Raw genomic sequence first — 25,848 nt, 5'->3', positions numbered from 1 at the left:
TTATGATACGTCTTGTTGTAGGTCTGTTTGGGTTCATCTTGTTTGGGACCCTCTGTGCTTCCTGTAACTTGATATCTGTTTCCTTCTTTAGGTTTTTGAAGTTTTCAGCCATAGTTTCTTCAAATACATTTTCAATCCCCCTTTCTCTCTCTTCTCCCTCTCTGATCCCTATTGTGTATAGATTGACACACTTTATATTATTCCACAGGTCCTGTAGGTAGCTTTCATTTTTTTCATTTGTCTTTATGTCTGCTGTTCTGATTGTGTGATTTCCATTATTCTATCTTCCAGATCACTTATTTGTTCTTCTACATTATTTAGTTTGCTGTTCATTGACTTTGGCTTGTTTTCATCTCAGCTTTTGAGTTGCCTAATTTTGATTGACTCCTCTTTATAGTTTCTATTGATAGTTTCTTGTTACAGTGATCTGCATTTCTATCAATAGCCTTTCTTAATTTCTTTAGCTTTTTTTTTTTTTTTTTTTTTGCAGTACGTGGGCCTCTCACTGTTGTGGCCTCTTCCGTTGCAGAGCACAGGCTCTGGACGCCCAGGCTCAGCAGCCATGGCTCACAGGCCCAGCTGCTCCGCGGCATGTGGGATCTTCCCGGACCGGGGCACAAACCCGTGTCCCCTGCATTGGCAGGCGGACTCTCAACCACTGTGCCACCAGGGAAGCCCTCCTTCAGCATTTTTATTACCTCCTTTTTGAACTTGGGGTCTGGTAGAGAGGTCTATTTCATTGATTGTTTATTCAGGTGATTTCTCTTATTCTTTTAACTGGGAGTGGTTTCTCTACTTTTTCATTTCTCTGATGCTATGAATTTAGGGGAAACAGTTATCTACTGTAGTCTCAGAGGGCTGTTTTTATGTGGGAGCATTCCTGTGTAGCCTGCGTGAGTCCAGTAATTTTGGTGCAAGGGTTGCTTTTGGTGTGGATGCCTGCCATATCTTCCCTCAGGGTGTGCTGACCATTATCCCCTTAATAGCGGGTGTACTGGTGCTGTGATGACCAGAACCTGCACTGGATCTTGGGCAGGGCCTCCTCTTTGCTCTCTGGTTGTCACAGCCCTGTCAGGGGCAGGGTCTGCTTCCCAGTTGTTGGAGTAGAAGTTCCCAGATCCAGTTCTAAGCTGTGGTGTGAGGTAGGTGGGACTGGAGCACTCCTGCTGGGAAAGACTGTTGCTGCTGGCACTGGACTCGCCTCAGCTATGAGAGCACAGTAATCAACTCAGATGTCCCCCAGGCACTGCCGCCAGTGTAAGTCTCCTGAAGTTGTGCACCTGCTGGGAATCAGCTCAGATTTCAGCCTTGCCTCCATGTGTGGGCAACCCACCAGTGCTTATATGCTCCCAAAGCTCATAGCAGCTGAGCTGTGCCAGCTGTGAGCACACTGAGAATGAGGCTTCTATTGTGGGGCCATGCCCCTCCCCTTGTGCCTGTGTTAACAATGTGGCTCCTATGGCTGAACTGGGCTCCGTCCTGTGCACAACCCCAGTTGCAGCCTGGACCACGTTCCATGTCCTTCAGGTTGTCTCTGCCCAGCGAAACCAAGTCCTCTCCCAGGGTCTGTCCATTGAAGCCTGAGTTTCAGCACCCAGCCGCTGAACATATTCGCTGGCTTGGAAGTGCAGCAAGGTGGCCAGGACCATCTGTGTTGGTCTCTCTCTGTCCTGCCTGCTGCGAGCTGGCTGCTGCGCTCTCCTCTGAGCATCCCTATCTGTCCTGGTGGACCTCCCAGTTGGTGAAGGCGTTTCCCAGGGTGAGAAAACATTTTGTCTTCCACAATTCTCTCCCAGGGGTGCACGTCCCATCTTGATTCTTTTTTTGTTTCATCCTACTTGGTTACATGGTGATCTTTCTTGCAGCTTTGGCGGTATGAGATCATCTGCCAGCATTCAGTGGGTATTCTGTGAGAATTGTTGCACATGTAGGTGTATTTATGATGTGTCTGTGGGAGGAGGTGTGCTTCACGTCCTTCTATTCCTCCATCTTGATCTCTGCCCCTACCACATCTTCTTTATCTATTTACCTATCAATGAACACTTAGGTTGCTTCCATATCTTGGTTATTGTAAATACTGCTGCAATGAACATTGGGGTGCATATATATTTTCAGAGTAATGTTTTTGTTTTCTTCAGGTAAATACCCAGAAGTGAAATTGATGGCTCAGATGGCAGTTCTATTCTTAATTTTTTTGAAGAAACTCCATACTGTTTTACATAGTAGCTGCACCAATTTACAATCCCACAAACAGAGAGTGAGGGTTCCCTTTTCTCCACATCCTCGCCAATACTTGTTGTTTGTTGTTTTTTTGATGATAGCCACTCTGTATGAAGTGGTATCTCATTGTGGTTTTGATTTGCATATCCGTGATGACTAGTGATGTTGAGCATCTTTTCATGTGTCTGTTGCTCATCTGTATGTCTTCTTTTTAAAAATGCCTATTCAGGTCCTCTGCCCATTTTTTAATCGAGTTGTATTTTTTTGATGTTGAATTGTGTGAGTTCTCTGTGCATTTTGGATATTAACACCTTATCAGATATATCATTTGCAAATATCTTCTCCCATTCAGTAGGTTGCCTTTTCATTTTGTTGATAGTTTCCTTCACTGTGTAAAACTTTTTAGTTTCATTTGGTCTCATTTGTCTTTTTGTTGTTGTTGTTGCTGTTGCTTGAGGAGACATTTCCAAAACGATATTACTAAAACTGATGTCGAAGAGTGTACTGCATGTTTTCTTCCAGGAATTTTATGGTTTCAGTTCTTACATTTAAGTCTCTAATCCATTTTGAGTTTATTTTTATATATGGTGTGAGAAGTAGTCCAGTTTCATTCCTTTGCATGTTGTTATCTAATTTTCCTGACACCAATTATTGAAAAGGCTGTGTTTTCACATTGTATATTTTTGCTTCCTTTCTCATAGATTAATTTAATGTATAAGCATGGGTTTATTTCTGTTCCATTGATCTATGTGTCTGTTTATGTGTCATTACCATACTGTTTCAATTATTGTAGTTTTGTAGTATAGTTTGAAATCAGGGAGTGTGACGTTCCAGCTTTATTCTTCTTTCTCAGTGTTGCTTTTGCTATTGGAGGGTCTTTTGTGTTTTCCATACAAAATTTTAGGATTGTTTGTTCCTAATGCAATTGATATTTTGATAGAGGCTGCATAGAGGTAGTATGGTTATTTAACAATATTAATTCTTCCAATCCATAGCTTTCCATTTGTTTAGTTGTCTTCAATTTTTTTCATCAATGTCTTATACTTTTCAGAATAAAGATCTTTTACCTCCTTGATTAGATTTATCCCTAGGTATTTTATTCTTTTTGATGTTATTGTAAATGGGATTGTTTTCTTAATTTCTCTTTGATAGTTTGATGTTAGTATACAGAAGTACAACAGATTTCTGTATATTGATATTGTATCCTGTGACTTCACTGAATTCATTTATTAATTCTAATAATTTTTGGTGGTGTCTTTAGGATTTTCTCTATGTAGTATCATGTCTGCAAATGATGACAGTTTTACTTGTTCCTTTTCAACTTGAATGCCTTTTATTTCTTTTTCTACTCTGATTGCTGTGGCTAGATCTTCCAATACTATGTTGAATAAAAGTGGCAAGAGTGGGCATGCTTGTCTTGTTCCTGATCTTAGAGGAAATGCTTTCAGCTTTTCACTATTGGGAATGATGTTGGTTGTGGGTTTGTCATAAATGGCCTTTATTATTTTGAGATATGTTCCCTCTATACTCACTTTATTAAGAGTTTTTATCATAAATGGATGTTGAATTTTGTCAAGAGATTTTCCTGCATCTATTGAGATGATCATCTGATTTTTATTCTTCAGTTTTTTAATGTGGTGTATAATATCTATTTGTGAATATTGAACCATCCTTGAATCTCTGGGATAAATCCTGCTTGATCATGGTGTATGATTCTTTTAATGTATTGTTGAATTTGGTTTGCTACTATTTGGTTGAGGATTTTTGCATCTATGTTCATTCATCAGTGATACTGGCCTGTAATTTTCTTTTTTTGTGGCATCTTTATTTTGTTTTGGTATTGGGGTGATGCTGGTCTCATAGATGAGTTCTGAAGCATTCCTTCCTCTTCAATTTTTTTGGAGTAGTTTGAGAAGGGTAGATGCTAACTCTTCTTTAAATGTTTGGTAGAATTAACCTGTGAAGCTGTGTCCTGGACTTCTGTTTGTTGGGAGTTTTTTGTTTGCTTGTTTTTTAACTGATACAGTTTCATTACTGGTATTTTCTATTTTTTCCTGATTTATTCCTGGGGTATTGTACATATCTAGGAATTTATCCATTTCTTCTAGGTTGTTTATTTTATAGGCGTATAATTGTTGTAGTAGTCTCTTGTGATTCTTTGTATTTCTGTGGTATTGGTTGTAACGTCTCTTTCAGTTCTGATTTTATTTATTTGGGCCCTCTCTTTTTCTTGATGAGTCTGGCTAAAGCTTTATCAATTTTGTTTATCTTTTCAAAGAACCAGCTTTTAGTTTCATTGATCTTTTCTATGGTTTTCTAGTCTCTATTTCATTTATTTCTGTTCTAATCTTTATGTTTTCTTTCCTTCTACTAACTTTAGGTTTTGTTTGTTTTTTTTCTAGTTCCTTTAGGTGTAATATTAGATTGTTTATTTGTAATTTTTATTGTATCCTAAGGTAGGCTTGTATTGCTATAAACTTCCCTCTTAGAATTGCTTTTGCTGTTTCCCATAAATTTTGGATTGATGTGTCTACATTTTTATTTGTCTCCAGATATTTTTTCATTTTCTTTTTGATTTCATCACTGACCCATTGGTTGTTTGGAATCATATTATTTAGACTCCACATGTTTGTGTATTTTTGCAGTTCATTTCTAGTCTCATAGTGTTGCGGTCGGAAAAGATACTTGATATGATTTCAATATTAAACTTATGAAGACTTGTTTTGTAGCATAGTATGTGATCTATCCTGGAGAATATTACCAGTATCCTTGAAAAGAATGTGTATTCTTCTGTTGTGGGGTGGGCTGTTCTATATCTATAAATTTCATCTGGTCTAAGGTGTTATTTAAGGCCAGTGTTTCCTTAATTGTCTGTCTGGATGATCTGCCTATTGATGTAAATGGGGTGTTAAAGTTTTCTACTATTACATTATTACTGTTGAGTTTTCCCTTTATGTCTGTTAGTATTTTCTTTATCTATTTAGTTGCTCCTATGTTGGGTATATATATATATTCACAACTGTTATACCTCCTTGATGAATTGATATATATTATCATATATATGATATATATAATCATTTTAAGTTGATGGTTTCTTAAATTTAAGCACTTTTATCAAACCTGCATTTTTAACAACCTCCCTCATGTTGAATGTTTTTGACATCATATTTTATATTTTTGTTTTGTGTATCCCTTAACTACTTATTGTGGATATAGATGATTTTACTACTTTTGTCTTTTAACCTTCCTACCAGCTGTATAAGTGGTTGATCTACTTTTACTGTATGTTTGCCTTTGCCAGTGAGATTTTCCTCTTCATAATTTTCAGTTTTTGTATTTTTAGTTGTGGCCTTTTGTTTTCTGCTTAGAGAAGTCTATTTAACATTTTTTGTAAAGTCACTTTAGTGGTGCTTAACTCTTAGTTTTTGCTTTTCTGTAAAACTCTTTCTCTCTCCTTCAAATCTAAATGATAACCTTGCCAGGTAGAGTATTCTTGGTTGTAGGTTTTCTTCTTTCATCACTTTGAATATATCCCGCCACTCCCTTCTGGCCTGCAAATTTTCTGCTGAAAAGCCAGCTGATAGCCTTATGGGAATTCTCTTGTATGCAACTAGTTGTTTTTCTCTTGCTGCTTTTAAGATTTTCTCTTTCTCTTTATTTTTTTTTCCATTTTAATCATAATGTGTCTTAGTGTGGACCTTTTGGGTTCATCTTATTTGGAACTCTCTGTGCTTCCTGGAAGTGGATGTCTATGTCCTTCCCCAGGTTAGGGAATTTTTCAGCTATTATTTTTTCAGATAAGTTCTCTGCCCCTTTCTCTCTTCTTCTGGGACCCCTATAATGTGAATATTAGTATGCTTGATGTTGTCTTAGAGATCTCTTAGCTATCTTCATTTCTTTTTCTTTTTCTCTATTCAGCTTGGGTAATTTCTACTACTTTGCCTTCCAGATTGTTGATCCATTCCTCTGTATCATTGAATCTACTGTTGATTTCTTCTAGTACATTTTTTTATTTCAGCTGTTGTGTCCTTTATCCCTGTCTTGTTCTTCCTTTTTCTTTTTCTTTTTTTTTTTGGCTGTGCCACGTGGCTTGTGGGATCTTAGTTTCCCGACCAGGGATCAAACCCGGGCCCTGGCAGTGAAAGTGCCGAGTTCTAACCACTGGACCACCAGGGAATTCCCTGTCTTGCTCTTCTTTATATTTTCTAACCCTTTGTGCAAATTTTCTCTGTGTTCATCCATTGTTTCCTGAGCTCAATGAGCTTCTTTATAGTCATTATCTTGAAACTTTATTGGGTTGATTGCTTATCTCCTCTTCATCTAGTCCTTTTTCTGAGGTTTTTGTCTTGTTTGTTCATTTGGAACATAGTCCTCTGTGTCCTCATTTTGCCTAAGTCTCTGTATTTATTTCTATGTATTTGGTAGGTCACTTATGTTTCCTGATCTTGCAGAAGTGGCTTTATGTAAGAGATGTCCTATGGGGTCCAGTAGCATACTCCCTTCTGGTCACCAGAGCTGTATGCTCTAGGGATGCCTCCTGTGTGGGCTGCATGGTCCTTCTGTTGTGGTGGGCCTGACGACTGTAGGTTGCTGGTAGATGGGGCTGGCCCCCAGCCCAGGTGACTGAGAGGTCCTGCCTTGTGTGGCGGCTCTAGGCCTGCTGATGGGCGGGTAAGTCCCTGGTGATAATAGGCTAGAAGGAGAATTCCAAAATGGCGCTTGCCAATGTCCCTGTCCCCAGGGTGAGTCCCAGCTGCCTCCTACCTCTCTGACAGCCTCTCTTAGATCAGTAAGTGGGTCTGACCCAGACTCCTTTCAAACTACTGTCTCTGCACTGGGACTTGGAGTGGTGAGATTTTGTGCATGCCCTTTAAGAGTGGAGTCTCTGTTTCCTATAGACCTCCAGCTCTCCCAAATGTAAGCCCTGCTGGATTTCAAAGCCAGGTATTCTGGGAGCTCATCTTCCTGGTGCAGGTCCCCTGGGCTGGGAAGTCTGATGTGGGACTCAGACCCTTCACTCCTTGGGGAGGAGTTCTGCAACTGTGATATGCCTTCTGCTTGTGGGTCACCAACCTGGAGGATGTAGGTCATGACTGTATTGCCCCTCTGCCCCTCCTACACATTTCCTTCTTTAAATCTTTAGTTATGGAAAATCTTTTCTGCTAGTCTTCCGGTTGTTCTCATAGATAGTTGCTTTGTAAGTAGTTGTGATTTGGTGTGCCCATGGGAGGAGGTGAGTTCAGGGTTTTCCTACTTTGCCGTCTTTGCTATACCCCTATCCTTATTGCTCTTAATAAGCTTGGGGTTACTAAGCATATATAATTGATTGTGATAATTTTGAATCATCATTCAATTGAAAAACACATATGCACATTCTTTGACACTACTTTTATAGAGAATGAGTGTGTGTCCTCTTCCTTTGAATCAGGGCTGACCCCAGTGAATCGATTACAACCAGTAGCATCCAATAAAAATGAGGCTTTGTAACTTAGAAGGCCAGGTCAGAAAAGGTCACTCAGCTTCCACCAGAATCTAGTGGGACTCTCACTCTGGGGCTGGCAGGGGCCAGGTAATGAGTCTGATTACCCTGAGACCACCATGTTGGAGAGGTCACATGTAGACACTGTAGTTGATAGCCCAACTGACCTTCCAGACAACATACAGCATCAACAGCAGTCATGTTCATGAGTCATCCAGGACATCCAGCCCTGTCAAGGCTTAAAGATGACTCCAGCCCTAGTCGACATCTGACAAAAATCACCCTAAGCAAGAATGGCCAGATGACCCCTCCCTGAATTTCTGAACCACAAAATCATGAACAAAAGAAAAATGGTTGTTTTGGGTTAATTTGTTACACAGCAATAGTAACCATAACAGCAATCTCTCCCTTTTTCTTGACTAACTGCATTAGCTGCATTGGCATTAGCCAAAAATATTAAATAATAGCAATGATATAGGCATTCATGACTTTAATGGAAACACACTTAATTTTTCACTATTATTTAATACATTGGCTATTTATATTAGGCATTCTGTAGTAACATAGAACTCCAAACACTTTGTAGCTAAGTACCACAAAGTTCTGTAGCTCCAGGTAACTCCCAGGAGCAACTGTCCTCCATGTGGTGATTCAGTGATCCAGGCTGGTGGTGGCTCCCCCATCCTGTGGCTGCACCATCTAGAATACAAGATCTCCTTGATTGATGAGGCAGGGAAAGAAAATTCTGTAGAGTCTCTCACCAGCAATTAAATACTTTGGTTTAGAATTAATATACATCATTTTTGCTCAAGCTTGTTTGTCAGGACTTGTCAAACAACCCACTAATTTCAAGGAGGGCAGGAAGCTGTAACTCTTCCTTTATGCCTGGATAGAATGGAGAAGTAGATATGGGTGAATTCTGGTAATGCCTGCTATTCATGATTTTATCTTTTTATGCTAACAAAGTATCCTACAATTACTAGCTCAAATTTTGTCAGTGCTTTTTAAGTCTTTACTGAGGTGACTATATGTCTTTCTCCTTTTATCTATAGCCTTCCTAATATTGAACAATTCTTAAATTCCTGGCATATATGCCCTGAGACATGGTATATAATTTTTGAAATTTAGTAAAAATATTTGCATTTATAAATGTGACCGGTCTAGAGGTTTTAGGAATGTGTGTGTGCACTCTTTCAGACTTGGTATCTGTGCTGTTTATTCCCTTTTTTGTCTTGTTCTGAAATAGTACATACGGCATAAGAATTATTTTTTTGTTTGAAAGTTTAATCAAGTTCACTCATCAAAGTATCTGTTCTTGTATCTTTTAGGAAAGAAATAACAACTTCTATATTTTTTTCTCTGATAATTGGTCTACTCAGGTATTCTATTTCTTTACCAATTTTGGTAATGTTCATACATTTCCAAAATCACCCACTTGACCAATTTTTAAAAATTTACTAGCCAGAGTTATTCATGATATCCTTTCATAATGCTGTATAATTTCCTCATTCACTGTTTTGTCCCTTTCCTATTTCCTAATTTTGAGTATTTGCATTTTACCTTGATTAAAGTTATTAGCAGTTTGTTTTGCTAACAATACAAAAACATACAGCAACAAAAAAAAGTTCTTAGTATCAGTTATCCAGTCTCGTGTTTTTCTGCATTTGTATTTGTTGTAACATGTCTTCCTTTTCCTGGCAGGGACTTGATTTCATAGGCAGGCACTTTCTCTCATTCCTTAAAGTAAACACGTCTGCTTGAACTCTTGCATCTTTTCACGTGTCTGGTGTTCTCCTGTTTGCTCATCCTTACAAGGGGAGTTCCAAACTTGCACAGAGTTGGGAGCTTCTGGAGAGCACGGTGGAGGTTGCAAGAGGGAAGGAAAGGAAGTTAAGATTTGCTGTTATTTTTTCTGCCAGTTCAGAAATCCGACTGCCTGGGAGGGCGGGGGCTTAGCCAAAGCTGGGGCTCTCAGCACAGGGAGCTTCAGCAGCCGTGAAGAGGTTCCTATCTGCATTTAGTGTTGGTTGGAACCCCCCTCTCCCCCATCTTTCCCTGGCATGGTTAGGAGGCCGCTGCCTCTGCAGGCTGTGCTACCACAAGCTGACAGTCAGCATAGCTGCGGGCTCCTGACTTTGTGGGCACGGATCCCCAGTACAGATACCCCCCCTTCCCCCGGGCCAACTACCTACCACTGTGCTAGTGCTCACAGTAGGGCCCCTGTGGGGCCACTTATGGTCCTTCTTACTGTCTACTGGGCAAGATGACTGTTTTCAACAAAAATATGAGATGGCAGAACTCCTCTTCCTAAATCTGAGTAGAAAATTAACATCATGTCACATAGGATGATCCTAGGGCATGAGTATAGCGTCTCCCATATGAATCACTTTACACCAAGTCCATTTTTGTCCTTGGATCAAGAGCTTAACTGGACAGCTGGCAGCCCTCTCTGTGTGTTGGCAGGGTCCCATGTCAGACTAACAGCTAGAGGATGGAGTACTGTGTGCACAGCTTAAGCCCAGTTTCTCAGTGTTCCCAGAAACGCATAAGCCTGATACAAAGTTTGATATGGAGGTATGCTTCCAGGGAACCATGGGGTTACGGGGTGTACATCAGAGGAGGGAGGGAGAGGCAGTACAAGGCTGTGTTACAGAGTTCGCTGTTCCTCCAAGGGTCTGTTTGCTTGTTCTGGGACCATTTGACAAGTGACCTAAAATATAGCTCAGAACTGCCTTCAGAAGAAAGAAGGGAGGAAGCATCTGCCTACGGGCTCCAGTCTCCTATTGGTCAGTGGCGGCTCCCCGACATTTCTGGGTGGCACACAGATGAGTGCTAAGGGGGTTCCTGTGGGCATCTCAGAGGACAGCATCAGAAACTATGGGGCAAGAAACGAGAGGTGCAGAGCCTGTCTGAGGGGTGTCCTCACCCTGGGCTGCCCCCGCGTGAAACCTGCAGACCTGCTTGGAAGTGGTCACCACAGCCACACATAGGGGGTGAGAGGTGAGGCTGAGAATATTCAAAGCGATACAGCAGGCATCTGACTTACCTGGTCGTGTAGCATCTGCTTTGCCCGATCTTGTACATCAACTGACAAGGTGCTCCCTCCTCCCCCTGCCTCGCTCTGACTGGAGGGAAGCATGAAAGCTAAAATCCTCAGCATGCTTTTCTGCAAGTTGCTCTAGGCCATTCACCCTCCCATAGAGGTTTCTTATAATGTCATTTTATTTCCCAGGAGATAGACATGGATGATTGACCAGTTTTCTGAGTGAGTGCAGACCATCTGGAGGGATGAGCCGCTTCATCCTCTCTGAGGCTTCTTTACATCTTCTAGGTGGCAAAACATGATTCACCATCAACCACTGATGATAATGCTCATTTTAGCTCCTTGTGTCTTGTAATCAGAGTTAACTCCTTCCAGACTCGCTCAGTGGCTTGGTGGCCAAGGTTCTAGCATTTACTATGTATTTGTAGGTATTTTAGAGGAGAGCAAGGTGAGACGGAGTAAGCTGTGATCATAACCTGGAATGAGGATGGCTTCTTCCCCCTGCCCTGCCCACCCCATAGGGGGATGAATTCACCTTCTACTGAGGCACATAGAGCTGTTAGGGTCCTCATCATTCAAAAGGAGATGTGAGTCCTCTTCCTGGCTCGGCCGGCTCTTAAACCCTGGTTCCAAATTCAACCAGCAACTGAGACAGCTGCTTTGCTCGTTGTTGTCTGGGATAGAAGTCTCCAGCTCGCAGACACTCAGAGAGGAGAGCAGTGTGATGCTCAAGCCGTGTAATACCTAAGATTCTGCAAACCTGCACCTTGCAGAGAACCGTGTGTGGGCCCCTTCATTTTGGTCCTCCAGTAAAGAGATTTCACCGAGTTGTTCTATGGCACGACGCCATCCGCCTCAGGGAGGGAAATGTGTTGCATTCTGCTAAGGATGTTGTTGGAAGCCATTCGTTATTAAGGGGGTCCATGGAAAAAATAATTTGCAGCCCCTGTAGCAGAAATACTTTTATTTATGCTGAGCAACTGGTTCATTTTTCCCTTTTGGACACTGAGTTGACTGCCTGTGTCCTCCTTCTTGGGTAGACGGGCAGTGCCAAGTTTTTGAAGCTGTTGATCCAGGTGTGTGGCAAATCTTTTGGGTATGATTTCAATCTTGGCATCATCTTATCTATCGTGCTTTCACTTTTCTATGTTCTGCTGTCCCCACCTTTTTATAGAATTGGTTTTTCTATGTATGAAAGTAATGTAAATTTTAGAAAATACAGAAAATCATAGAGAAAAAAAATTACCCATGTTCCCTAGGATGAGAGATAATCATTGTTAATAACTGATGTAGTCTTTCATTCATTTATATACTCATTTTCTCTATCTATACATCTGTATCTCTCTGTATGTCTCTCTATCCAGCCATATACTCCAGATGTCCTTGAATAACTAGTTCAACTTCCTTCCAAGGCCTAATCCATGGATTGTGAAAACTGAAATCCACCTCAGATTCTGATTTCTGTCAGTTACATTCCTCTGCTCTTCTCTGTCTCCAGATTTTCAGTTTATGGGTGTCATCTCTCTGTGGGTGCCGTATCCCACCTACATGTCATTGGAGATTTCAGGTTCAGTCCCTTTGCTAGAATTCAGGACAAAGCTACTTAGGTCAAATCCTTGTGGAGTCTAGTTGCGTTTCCTAAAGATTAAGTGGTCAGAATTTTTCTAAAATTAACCAAGAGTGGTTTCCTTAACTCTATCTTGCCAGCTTCTTTTGTGTTTCTCCTGGTTCCTTTCTCCTTACCCACCCCTGCCCCAAGCCCTGCCAAAGAAAATCAAATCCCCCTTCTTGCCTATTGCATGGCATGTTGTGACCTCATGCCATGTCCTCAAGGGTCTGAGGGCTTCTATGTCCCGGAGTTCTGACCGGAGGCTTGAACCCTTGGAATTAGAGGAAGATCTTAAGCCAAACTGGAGGTCCCCATCAGAGTCCAAGCAAGGTGCTCTGAGATTTGATATGGACCCACACTCCAGGTCTAGCCAGACAGGAGGGCCTGGCCAGGTCTCCAACAGATATGTAAAGAGAATTGTGTCACTCTGGCCCATCTCCAGGGTTGGCACACATGGGGTGGGTGTCCCTCACTGTTAATGGGGGCCCAAAAGCATACTGCCATGGAAGCATACTGCAGGGCATGCATGGTGTTAAGTGAAAAGAAGCCTGTCTCAGAACTTATGTATATATATATATATATATACACACACACACACATACACACACACACATATATATGCCATTTATATAGAAAATTTATGTATATTTATATATGTATAGAAAGGTCTGCAGTAGCACAAAATATTAACAAGTACCTTTGAAAGTGGTGACTTTTACCTCATGCCTCAAAAAACTTTACTTTGAATTCTTTCAAGTGAGTATATGCTACTTTTATAATAACTCTTTAAAAGGTATTTCCATTTTGGGAGGGAAATGATACACCCCGAAGCATTTTTATTAGGAGATACGTGAGATTTTTTTTCTTCTAATTTTCTCAATATCAACTATCACATTTGTGGCAAAAGAATAAATATAGCAGGCAGAATAAATGAGATTACCATGACCAAGGACAAAGGGGCAAGGATTACTAGCTGGCTGGCCACCGGGTTCCCCTCTTAGGACCTGAGTTGGGAAGCGTGCGTTCTCCAGGCTCTTGGCTTGCCAGGGGTGGATACTACATCTAGGTCTCTTACGTTGGAGAGCACTGCCAGGGTTCCTAAGGCTGAACGAGAACAAAGTGAACCAGGGCTCTGGCCCTATGGCTCATGCTTCCAGCTTGTACTTATACCTGGATATGTACAAAGAACTGGGAAGCCAGTCAATTCCAAGGAGTTGGTTCCAGCTGTTTCTTCTGCTTACCTGTAAAGCAGAGAGCATTGCATCATGTGCATCAGAGATTGGCAGCCTCATACCCTAGTTTGGGAACTGGTTTGTCTCCTTGTCCCTTATCTGTCCCCTTCTAAGAGCATTTGGAAGAGTGCTTGCATAACTTCAGCATGCATTACAATCACCTGGGGCACTTGTTAAGCATGCAGGTTCCTGGGACCCATCCTGGACCTACTCAATCAGATTCTGCATGTTTAGAAGCTTCTCAGGTGAACTGATGTGGTTGGTCTGTGGACCACGCTCTGAGATGACAGGTTTAAAGTCTGCATCTGGCACCAGTGGTTTGGTACCTAATCTCAGCATTTATTGCAACATTGAGAAGTGAGGTCTTTGTCAAGAGATGGAGTGTCTTCCCCTGACTTTTGATTCTGAGTATGCTGTGCAACCAGCTTTGTCCAATGGGATGTTGCAGACATGACTCAGAACAACTTATGTGATCAGACTTTCTCATGTTCCTGCTATCACCAGGAGAAGCGTATGCCTAGGCTAGCTTGCTGGTCCCAGGAGGAGGGTAAGAGACACATGGAACATGGCTGTACCAGCCAAGATGTCCTAGGCAAGCCTGGCCTGGAGCAGAGTCCTTAGCCAACACATGAGTGGACCAGCTGAGATTCGCTGAGCTCGGCCTAGCTCAAGCCCCAGCTGACCACCATGAAAGACTGTTGTTTAAAGTTACTGAATTTTGGGTGGTATGTTACACAGTAATAGCTAGCTGATACATCCAGGCAGTTTGTTAATATGCAGATCCTGAAACTGTGATTCTGTAGGGTCTTAGAAATTTGTCTGTTTAACAAAATTCTGGTGTGATTCCGATGCCAGCACTCTGTGGACCCCACCTGAGAAAAACTTTTGAGACCCAACCCTTTTACAGGTGCAATATGAAATCAGGAAATATCCCTGAATATCTATGAACCTCAACTATTCTCATATGCAAAGAGGGGATAATTCATATTTCCTGCATCAAAGATGTGAGGATTAAATGAAGAAATCTAGTCAGTAACACGCTGTTCTTCTCCTCCTTCTGCAACTTGTCTCCACCTCACCCTACCCCACCTCAGGAAGACACCAGTGAGAATATCTTAGGAAAACATGAATCTCAGGGTCACAGCTTTATTGTGTAGATTTTTGACACAGCCATATTACAAACATTGTCGGGGAACATTTACAAGAATAAATAAGATGGACTTGCAGGTGTAAAAAGATTACACTTCACTGTAATGTACAGTCAAAAAATATATCTGATATTCACTGACCTGACATTATCTACCTTCTGCTTTTTGAAGCTAGAATTGGAAAGGAAAAAAAAAAAAAAAAAAAAGAACATTGACAGCACAGTGCTGGCTTTTTTAAAAAGTTGATTTATTTTGTTTTCTCTTCTCATACGTGCTTTATCTATCAAACACCCAAACTGTACAAGTGCAGGCCATTGGGACTCGTGGAGGAGGCTGCTAACAGTGTGGAGACTTTGGTCTCATGCAGTATCATATGCCCAGTGGACGTGAAAATGTCAGTCTCCCTGGAGTTGATGGGAACCCCGTGATGGCCCTTATGCGGCTATGATGGTGTCCAGTGGCCAAGGCAATGGTAGAAACCCCAACTCTTTGCCTTTCGTTGGCTGGTAAGATGTAGGGTGGAAAGAGAAGGTAGAAAAGTGCTTTTGAGTCTGATTGCCAATATGGGTTAGCCTGGATTAGCCTGGGCTAGTTCAGGATCTACCTGGCAGTGAAATGGATGTACCAGGGATGATTATGATCACATGGCAACTGAGTCACTGTGCTTTTGCTTTTGCAATTTGCTCTAACAGGCCTCGACTGGGGAGGGGAGGGGTAGAGTTCACCTCTGGAGTTAATGTGTATGGTAAGCAAAACCCCGCTCTGGGTCCTACTTGGACCTTTACTGATTCCGGCTGTCACTGATGGCCCTGTTGGCCAGCGGATCAAAATTACGACTGGTCTCATCACAGATCTTGGTGGGCCTGGGTTCTGTGGCAAAGCAGCTGCTCTCTCTGGTCTGTTTGGTGATAACCAGCCTGGATGAGCCTTTGATGCGTGGCTAGAGCAGCATCTAGGCCTGCGTGGTGCTGGGGCAGCAGGAGAGTAGGGGCTTCAACCAGCACAAACCAAGCCCAACCTGCTTGGCTCTGTGCTCTGCAGGAAGGAAGGCGTTCAAACAAGGTCCCAGCTCCGTAATACTTCATTCATCTAGGGTGGAAGAAACTTAAAGGCCATCTCAGCAAAGCTCTTTCTTCCCTTTAAAGAGATGCCTGGCTTTTGCTGAAGAGCTGCTGAGACAGAAAGCTCATCTCTGGCAGATAGCAAGTTCTCTCTTACAGCTATGAAGTTTCACCCATTGGTCCTCGTTCCGCTCATAGGAGTGATCCAGGACTAGCAAACTGTGCTTGAATTTATCTAACGATCTGCAGGCCTATGGAGGGTATGGGCACTGGTATTCTGCCTAACTCTTCAGAAGTCTGATCTGACCTGGGATGTCACCCCTTGGCCCTCTGAGCCTCCAGACTGCCCTGGAGGCTTTGGTCCAAAGAACAGCCTACATCATTAATCTTCCATGGGAGAGATAGGTGCACGGTGGGCACTGAGAGTTTGTTGGACCATCACGAAGGGGGCCCACTGCTTTGTATTCATAAGCCCAAAGGCACAGAAGTATGTGTACAGGAACTCAACTTTGCGGTTTTGGCAGGTTGCTTCGTAATCCCTTTCCTCCCCCAAATCTAAGCATCCCACTCACCAAGGAACCATAAAGTATAGTAATTACCCTGAGCTCCAGGCTTTCATACCAATACCTTCCTGACCAATACTCTAAGGACCGCAGACCCTCACTCTCTGAACATTTCAACCAGGGATCAGGGTCCAAATCCCACTGCTCAGAGCAGCTCTCAGACACCTACGGAAACTCCATGGTAACCCTGCCCCAGCAGCTTTACTCTACAGTATGCCCATGCTGAGTCCTACATCTTTGTGTCAACGGCAGTGACTAGCCCAACCTCTTAGATAACCAGGATGCTAAGCCTGGGGTCTACCATTATGGGTGCTGACCCCACCTCTTGGGGACCTAACATTCTTGGGTGGATTTGAGGGGGTGAATGTGGCCTCTTTGATGACCTTTTTCCACCTCTTCTGGAGGCAGGCAGGAGGGATGCAAGAGATGGTCTTGGCACCTACAAGAGTGTTGTACAGCCAGCCAGTGTGATGCAAAAGTCTATGTCTGGTTACCAGTAAACCAGAAGAGAGTCTGTTCATGTGCGTAAGTATGGCTTAGACATCTCTCTGTGCTTCTGAGGATCATACCCATGACTCTGAAAAACTGGAGCCTCCTCCACTGTCTGCCACTGACTTCTCTCCTTGCTGTTCAGACAGTGTATGACCTCAAAGGCAGATCCTGGATAGATGGAAGCCAAGGCCTTGCATTTTATCACTGCTAGGCACGTCTCTGTTGAAAACCTCCAACACGGAACCCTTGCATGGGGATATAGGAACAAGGCTGAGCCTCAGCTGGTTCCCCCTATGCTGGATTCATATTACTTATGTCCCTGTTTTATTTGGCTGTGATTTGGAGCTGGCATCGTGGGCTGAGAAGGAGCTCAGACTAGTTAGATGACGGGGAAGGCATGTCAGGGCTTGGAGATGCACGGCCACCATGTGACTCATGTCTCATTTTCTGCCCTGCAGCTTGGGTTGACCAGCTGTACCCCGGGATCCCGGCCCAGCACAATGTGTTGGCCTTATGGTTTAGAATTAGCATCGTGGTCATCTTACCGACGGGCTCACCCGTGTTTTCCATGGCATTACTCCTGACTCAACTTGGTGCTGATGGCCTCTCTGTCCAGCCCAGGAGAGGCCAGATGCAGGCTAAGTGAAGGGGGTTTTCTTCATCCCCTGTGAGGTACAGGGGAGCTGCCCTCTCCTTCAGTGTCCCTGGATCTGGGCTGGGCAGTTATTCCTGCAAAGATGACATGATGAGCCTCTTTTTGCTCCTCCCTGGGCCTCACTTCTCTCTGCAGCATCCTTGCTAGACTGAACACCTCTGTGCACACAACAGGGGTTCACACCACAACTGTGTGGATCGCAGTGAGGACACACACCAGGGATTCACACCAGAATTGAGGAAATGTGGATCATGGTGAGGCTACACACCAGGAGCTAGCTTACCAACGGGGAACCAATGATGGATAAACATGATTGGTCAGAGGGAAAGATTATCATCTTTTCTCCAAGATACTGAGACACATTCTAAAGCAACACCTTTGTTCCAAGTGGTTCTGGCCAGTCCCTCTCCGTCCCCCATCCTACTGTGTCACAGAAGTGACCACTTTGCCCAGTAGACCATATGCAACCTTGGTTCTGAGGAATCCCGTCGGGTCCTAACTTCTTGGCTTTGCCTTCCTGTTTTCCTACCCAAAGCTCTCCCAATCTACTTACCCCTTCTACCTGGCCGAGGCTCCTCTTTCTGCATCTTTTCCCACTAATTGGTTGGTTGGCCCAACATTCTACAGCCAAGAAATGGCTGGGTTGGATTAGAACCAGAGACTGAGTCCTTCCTATCACAACCCCATGTCTCAGCAAGGGATGGACTGTGCCATAGTAAACTGAGCTTCCTGATGGCAGCCCCTCCAGGGCCCTGCATGTTGTAAGAACCCAGTGAGTATGTGGGGTTGAAGTAAAGTGACGAGGCTTCCAGCCCCCAGCCCCTCATGTGAAGTGTGTCCTCAGATTGGCCCACATTAGCAACCATATGACCCTACCTAGACTAAGGGCACCACCTTTTAGAGGCCCCAGCATTCAGGAATCTGCTGAGTAAGGCTGTGTTCATCACCTCCTTTCCCTTTAGGGTTTTATGCGCTCAGCCGTCGCCACTCCAGATGGGCATGTCCTTGTAATTCTAGTAGATTTCAATGGCTTTTTTCCAGTATCCAACTTAAGAAGACTTGAGTTGAGATCAACCCATGAACAGTGAGGTCAGGGTACCCCCATACCATAGGATCTGCTAAGGGGAAGGTGAGCTGCACTTGAGTCTAGAATTGGCCTCAGGAGGAAGCAGCATGGCCAGGCATTGTGCCTCTTAGGCTAGGCTGGAATTCCCTAGGGTCCATCATAGTGAGTTGAAGGGATCAAAGCCACATGAGGGACCAGGGCACACGTGGTTAAAAAAATATTTATGCACTTCTATGAAAACAAATCAGGCTAAATTAGAGAAGAATGCAAATATTATGTGAATTGCTAGACATGAAACTGAAGGAATTTTAAGCTGACCGTTGTCTGCTTTGGGCTTTACAAGATCCATTGGGCCTGTTTCACTCTAGTCTTTGCTGTTACAGGTAGCCCCCCCCCCCCATGGGAAAATCTGAGACATGGGAAAATATTGTCTTTGAAGTCAAAAGAACCAGTTTAAATCCTGGCTCCCTCCTTTACTAGCTGTGGTGGAACTGTGGGCAAACGATTTCACCCCTCTGAACCTCAGTCTCCTCGTCTATAAAATGGTGACAATTAGAAGCACTTCTTAGGAATGCTGGAAGAATTCGGTGAGCTCACATTTAGAGTCTCCAGCACAGGGTCTGCTGGTTGCACGGGAAGGCTGACATCTGGCAGGCAGGCCACTGCCCGGGCTACATCCAAAGAGACAGTGTAAAAGCAAGCTGATCCCTTCTGCTCCCACAAAGGGAGGCATGCTGTAGCCATCTAGAGGCTCAGAGCCCCCTGGCCCCAGGACCTTCGTACCAGAAAGGAGGAGAGAACAACGTGTTAGGATGCAGCTAGGATACATCCCGCAGGTGTCTAGGCCAGACATGCAGTCAGGTGGGGACAGTACCTGGCTTCTCGTTAATTCCTTGCATCTTCTCCAAACAGGGTCCACATCTAGGAGGTGAGAGCCATGAGGCTTCGTGCTAAGTGAGGGGACTCTCTTGGGCAGCCCAGAGACAGGAGGCTGGCCCCCGTCATGGAGACCCAGAGACCATGAGCTCCACCTCCCTCTACATCATGAACGGTGAGCCTGCCCTGTGTGTAGAGTATCCCGGGGGAGGCGCTGTTTGCCCATGAGCTTTCCTGGGATCAAGTCCAAATTCCCGGGCACCAGCGCCCCGTCTCATCCATGTCCTCCCACATTCTTGCCACGTGGGATCCCCATCCGCGAGCCTCAGTGTCTTCCAGTGTAAACTGGCTGAAGACTGTTCACTGCCCTGCATCCTCTGGAGGGTGGTTGGGTTGTGAGAAAATGACGGGGGCCGGTGGTGCTGAGCTGGGGGAACCATCACTGGCCCTTGTTGGGTTACCCAGCATGGCCTGAGTTTTCATTCTAAATTCCTTCTCCCCAAAGTCACATTCTAAATTCCTACCATCTGAAATGATAGAAGCCACTGTCATTTTCATCTGCCAGCTATTTTGCCCCCTCCTGAGCAGAGTAAATCCTAGGGTTTCTTTGTGTTTGTTAGAGAGCACAACCCTCTCCCAGCCCCCATTCTGTACGGATGAGCCCAGATCTGAGAGAGGAGCATATAGCTGGCTGATCTGCTATGTCACACGCTCCTTGAAGGCCAAGACTAGAGCCAGGGGAGGCCAGCAGGGGGCCAGGGCCTGGGGACCAGGAAAAGGGACCATGAAAGGGGAAGAGCAAGTCTGTGGTGGGGCTCCTCCGCCTTCCTTTGCTTTGAGATGCTTCCTCTTGAACCTCCAAAGTGACAGCCCTTCCTTGATCGAGTCTGGTGTCCCTGGACTTCCAGACAGTTCCAGAGCCCATGCTGACGGGAACAGCTTCTGTGGGCTCCTTCCATGTCCCGTCCTCATGGGCCCAGGGGTCTGGCTTGGTCACCCTGCTTCGTGGCAGAGCAGAGACCCTGAGTTTCTCACAGAAGCTGCGTCTCCTGATCCAGCAACAAAATAATGAGCAGACAGACAAATAGATGTGATATTAAAAAGTATACGCTTAAGGGACCATTTTCACAGTGTCTGATGAAAGGAAAGAGGCAGCCCCACTGGCCCCAGAGGGAGCCTCCTCTAGCACTGAGCTGAGCACATCACTCAAAGCTCCACTGCGTCCTTCTTGCCCACAGGGGCCAAGTCTGCCCTGCTGGTGGAGCATTTGCCCCCTGACCCTGGCTTACCTCCTGCCATGTTCTGCTCCAGTTGAGCTGATCTCCTGCCATCTCACCGCAACCACCCACCCCCACCCCCGCCAAGGATTTTGCACACCTCTTTGTCTTTGCACATGCTGATCCCTTGGCCTGAGTTTCCTTTTCTTCCTTTTTCTACCCAGTGGAATGGATGTCACCTCCTCTAGAAAGCTCTACGCTGAATCTCTCTTGCTGTGAGGCTCGTGTAACACTTGTAAGCTGCGCTGTGGTTCAGTTTTCCCAGGATACAGTAAGTTCTTTAGGGAGAACACTGTGCCTTATTGAATTCTGTGCTTCTCATGGCCGCTCTGGAGCTAGACCAGCCTTCAAGATGAAGCTTCCTGGATCCCAGGCCACCCGGGGGCTGCCAGGTACTGTACCAAAGCACCAGCTAGAGACCAAGGTAGAGTGTCCCTGGCTGGCAGACCTCACCGCCTGAGGGCACAGGGAATTGTTTTCACTGGCTAAGAAAGGAGATGGGACTAGCTTTCCTGGGGAGCTGGGAATGAGTTGCTAAACTATATCTGAAATTCTGAGCTTCTCAGAAAAATTGGCATAGGAAAGAAAGAATTAAATTCCCATTTGTGGAGTTCTCTGCTCAGAAATTTCTGGCCTTATTTTCCGTCCATATAGTAATTGCTTGGCTGAGAAAGGATGAAGAAAACATTACAAATAAGTCTCATCACTATTACCTGCCTTTTGGAAACCAGAATATCATGACTGCGGAAGACGCCTCAGTGTCTTCGGTTGTAAAATAAGGATGATAACAGGTGAATAGCTCTCTCAGGGAGGGCGGGGGTGGGTTCTAAGAACTTGCCAAGCCTGGCATATAAGAAGTACTTAGCCAATGCTGGTGCCTCTGTCACTGACTGACCCATACTTTGGGCAAGAGTCTAGATTCCCCAGGTCTGATCCCCTTGTCCTATTTTAAACCAAAGTATAGCTGGGTCCATTTTCTGAGATGGCAGCTGAGTTTCTCTAGGAAGGTGTTCAAATTTGGAGATCCGAGGTTATGCTGGTACTCTATCTGCCCCAAAGGCCAAAAGGGACTGTCTTCAGACTATCTCTCCCTTGCTCAGTGGCTGTGCTGTCCTTGGCTGGGACCTTTTGAGGACATTTCCAGGAGAGATGATAACAGGCCCCAGAGATTTGTCTTATAGCTACACAACCAAACGTCCCTCCCACCTTTTTTTGATATGAGACTAAGAAAGATCTTACACCCTCCAAAAGAAAGTTTCTTTACACGTACACTTTGGAAAATCATCAAATCTTAACTTGTTCATCCCTCCCAAAGGAGCCACCGCCCAAGACACACAGGGTCAGCCAGAGCCGTGCCCCAGGGAGGCAGTCCTTCTTCACAGACACAAGGAGCAGCAGCAAAGTCCCCTGCAGTTCTGCCCCACCCCACTGACCACAAAAACGCAAAGCAGACCTTTGTCCAGGACTGCCGCGGACACAGCGGACTGGCCAGTGAATGACAGAAGGTCAGGGCCTGGGCTGGGGGACGAGTACACAATGGTGGTGGGTCAAGCCCCATGCAGGTTAGTTGGGAGGATGGGGGCCTCTGCTGTGGTCTCGGGAGCATCCTGAAGTCCCAGTGATCCAGAGGTCCCTGAAGGAGACGGCAGCAGAGCCCGGTCATATTCACGACCCCGTGGAGGAGGAAAGCACACATCCCCCCACTGCCCAGAGGACGCAGGGCAGAGGACGTGCTGCCAGGCCTGTCACTCCCCTGTACCCACACAGTCAGCTTGCCTCGAGATTCACAAACCTGAAAAGAGCAAAAGGAAGAGGTCTGGGCACTGAAAAATCCGGGCCTTGCCTATACAGGTGCACTTCTGTATGGGCCCGTGCCTGAGGCTGGAAAAGAAGCCTGGGCCTTTCAGGGCGGCGTCCTCCACAGCAACTGGAGACTCCTCCGAAGGTACAGAGCCCACCGTGGACCACAGGACCACCAGTCTTCTCCTTGGAGTTGGGCAGGGTGCCACCGCTTAGCCCCTGAGCCCAGTCGCTGCCATTCACAGAAAAGGGGGCTTGGCTGCAGCAGCCTCTGGACTCTGGCAGGTTCTCCATGCCATTGGGCTAAAAGGAGCTTAAATATTCCAGTGCCACCTCGTATACAAATTTATACTGTTCCTGAGAGGAGGAGAGGCAGAGAGGGAGAAGAGAAGATGAAAAGGAAAGGGAAAATGCATTTAGTTTAGAGATACAGATTATGGAGGAAACATTATCTATGTCTATACTAACAGTCAATTCAAAATTGTCCACGCAGATTCAGATTCAACAGATCTGGAGTGGGGCTCAAGAGTCTGCATTTCGGGCTTCCCTGGTGGCGCAGTGGTTGAGAGTCTGCCTGCCGATGCAGGGGACGCGGGTTCGTGCCCCGGTCCGGGAAGATCCCACATGCTGCAGAGCGGTTGGGCCCATGAGCCATGGCCGCTGAGCCTGCGCGTCCGGAGCCTGTGCTCCGCAACGGGAGAGGCCACAGCAGTGAGAGGCCTGCGTACCGCAAGAAAAAAAGAGTCTGCATTTCTACCGGGCTCCCGTGTGACACTACTGCTGCTGCTGGTCTGTGGACCAGACTTGGAGTAGGCCTTCACTTTGGGTAAGACCACACTTAGCACAGACTTTAAGACTCATTAAAGTTCCCTGTGTATGGTATGTCTCCATCTCTGCACCAGGTCTTTCTTAACATCTGGAGCTCTGCCCCCAGTCTCTTCCTATCCCTTGCTTCACAGTGTCCTAGCCCATTGCTTTATATGATAAAAATGAGCATAAATTAATTAGAATGGGACTGGACTGAGTCAAAAACCTAATTCACATGCTACTAATCCAGAATCCCTCCCCCTAAGCCAGAATCAGTGACACTTTCCCACAGAGTGGAAAGAGTAAAACAACGCAGCATGTGCCAAGATGAATGTCTGGACTCTCTGCAGAAGAGAAGCTGGTGAGGCTGGAGGGAGGAAGCAGGTAACTGTGTGCGAAGGGCAGTGACTGCAGGTGCTCAGGAAGCATCCGGCTGTTGAGTGTTTTTACTCTGATGCTATTTTCTTCAGGTCAAGGGAACTACGGTCAGCCCCTGGCTACTGGAGAACAGTTCTCGGGACACTCACCAGGGTCTCCACCATGTTGGACTTGTTGTTACGTAATGTTTTCACGATGTGGAACACATCGATGATGTTTTGCTGCTGGATCATCTCACACACGCTGCAGACAGCACAGAAGGTTCCGCTGCGGCCTCCCCCATTTCTAAACACACAGCAAAAAGGTGAGCGAGACTCCTGGGTACCCCTCAGGCACCTGCTCTGGGTCCACCTACACATCCAGTGAAGACAGCGGAAGGTTGCGTGTGTTTTTATTCCTAGTTCCTTCCATCCGCTGAGGACAGCAGTACCAGAGACACCTCTGTTAGCTGGGGTCAGCCAGCCTAGGTGTTGGGTGGGGCTGGGCTGGGTCTCAGATGCTGAATCCCGAAAAGACGCATCTCTATTTATACACCCTAGTTTAAGCAAGACCCTACTCACCTGGAAAATAGGGAAAGGGGGCTCTTGGCAGGGTCATCCCTCTGTCACACTTGCTTTCTGATGTGCCATAAGTCATCTTCATAGAAACACCCCTCCAACTCTTTACAGAAAATCTCTTTAGGAATCTGCCAGATTTGGAACTCCTGGGCGTACTGCCAAGAGCAACTAATGATGTCATGTAATGGTCTGTGTCTAGAGAACATCTGGATGGAAAACTAAGTCACTGAGTCTACCTCCCAGATGTTTTATCCACAGGACACCCAACGACCAGATGTTTCAAGTACAGACAGTTGCCTTCCATTCACTGGCCAGTGCCTGCATTTCAGTGTCTGTTTTGGTGTCTCTGCCCTCCAAGGATGCCAAAGTCTCTGTTGACAGAAGGACACCCCTGTGCTTTCCTACAGCTCAAACTGCTGGTCACCTCGGCAAGGGAAGACACGAATAAAAGGTACTCCTGCAAAAAAACAATCGCATGGGAAAGAGTAGGAAGGGCCCCCTATCCACCCCTCCCTTAAGCTCTCCGATTTTCCTGACATCTGTGCACCACATGAAAGAGGGGGCACGATAAGCCGGTTTTGAAATGACTGAACTCAATTCCAAGGTAAGATGTTATTAATGCCTCCACCTGCTCCAGAAATATTACTCCGAAAAAGGGAAGACTTTGATTCAACTTCCTTTTTAAAGAGTGAGGCCCTCTCCATCACTTCTCCCCAAATCATTTTAAGTTCTAAGAAGCAAGTGAATGATTGGGAATCAGCTGTTGCACACACAGCTTTATGGCTGCAATCCCAGTCCATTAAAAGGGCTGTAATGCCTTGACCACACTCCTATTGGCCTGTAAGGATGTGGTATGGCCAGGCATGCCTAGGACTGGTATTTGTGGCCAGCGGCATCCTCAAGGATGTCCCATTACCCACCACCCAGTTGCCCTGGAGACCCCTCCATCATACTCACAGGCAGTGGACCACAGTGCGTCCCTCCCTCCCATCGTACTGCTCCTGCCACTTCTCCAGCCGTCGGACCACTTTGAGCAGGGAGCGCTTGGAGGGGGGTGTGTCCCGGTAGGCAGGCCAGCCAATGTACTGGAGGTGCTGGACTATACGATATCCATCCTGTGGCTGAGAAGAGAGAGGCTATTAGGGCTGTTCTGCTGGGGATGCTTAGGGATGCAGGCCCTCCAGATACCCTGGAGGCTACAGCATTGCGGTGGAAGATAGAATAAATGGGGTCTACGCTATAATGTCCTCATGGGGAGAGTCACACACTATCCCCATACCCACCTCTACACCTCTGTGCACATTGATTCTCCTGCCATGACTGCTCTGCATCCCTCCTCTACCTGAAAAACTTCTACTCAGTCCTCAAAACCCAATTCAAATGCCCCTTTCTCTAGGAAAGCCTTCTCTGAATACTGGGCAGGATTCTTCTCCCTTTCTGCAGTTCATGAGCCAAAACACATCTCGCTTTCCCATTAGATAGCGAATTCTGAGGGCAGGGACTCAATCCTGTTCACCACGAGCCCCCAGTAAAGACCAAGGTCACTTTAGTTAGCCACCATTTCATAGATCACTCATCTGTTCCC

At 45.4% G+C, this 25,848-nt stretch overlaps 1 protein-coding gene and 1 long non-coding RNA gene across 3 annotated transcripts in view; one reads left to right on the top strand and one right to left on the bottom strand.

Annotated features, from left to right (window-relative positions):
• Positions 1-23,207, top strand: part of LOC114894733 — a 60,166-nt gene extending 36,959 nt beyond the window's left edge. Inside the window, exons 2-6 of the long non-coding RNA XR_003793294.1 lie at positions 19,481-19,619; positions 20,886-21,113; positions 21,376-21,512; positions 22,037-22,226; positions 23,015-23,207. This is a non-coding gene — a long non-coding RNA (uncharacterized LOC114894733). The remainder of the gene's footprint in view (positions 1-19,480; positions 19,620-20,885; positions 21,114-21,375; positions 21,513-22,036; positions 22,227-23,014) is intronic.
• Positions 22,801-25,848, bottom strand: part of PTPRT (protein tyrosine phosphatase receptor type T) — a 1,065,023-nt gene continuing 1,061,975 nt past the window's right edge. For both annotated transcript variants that reach the window (XM_029221736.1, XM_029221738.1), the window contains 3 exons: positions 25,221-25,384; positions 23,856-23,991; positions 22,801-22,878 (listed from right to left, as the gene is read on the bottom strand). In XM_029221736.1, the coding sequence (XP_029077569.1) occupies positions 22,825-22,878; positions 23,856-23,991; positions 25,221-25,384 (354 nt within the window). In that variant the 3' untranslated portion in view covers positions 22,801-22,824. The remainder of the gene's footprint in view (positions 22,879-23,855; positions 23,992-25,220; positions 25,385-25,848) is intronic.

This window comes from Monodon monoceros, unplaced genomic scaffold, assembly GCF_005190385.1.
Source record: "Monodon monoceros isolate NGI ecotype Baffin Bay Population unplaced genomic scaffold, NGI_Narwhal_1 Super_Scaffold_13, whole genome shotgun sequence".
Classification (NCBI taxonomy): Eukaryota; Metazoa; Chordata; class Mammalia; order Artiodactyla; family Monodontidae; genus Monodon; species Monodon monoceros.
This window is presented reverse-complemented; position numbering and strand designations above follow the sequence as displayed.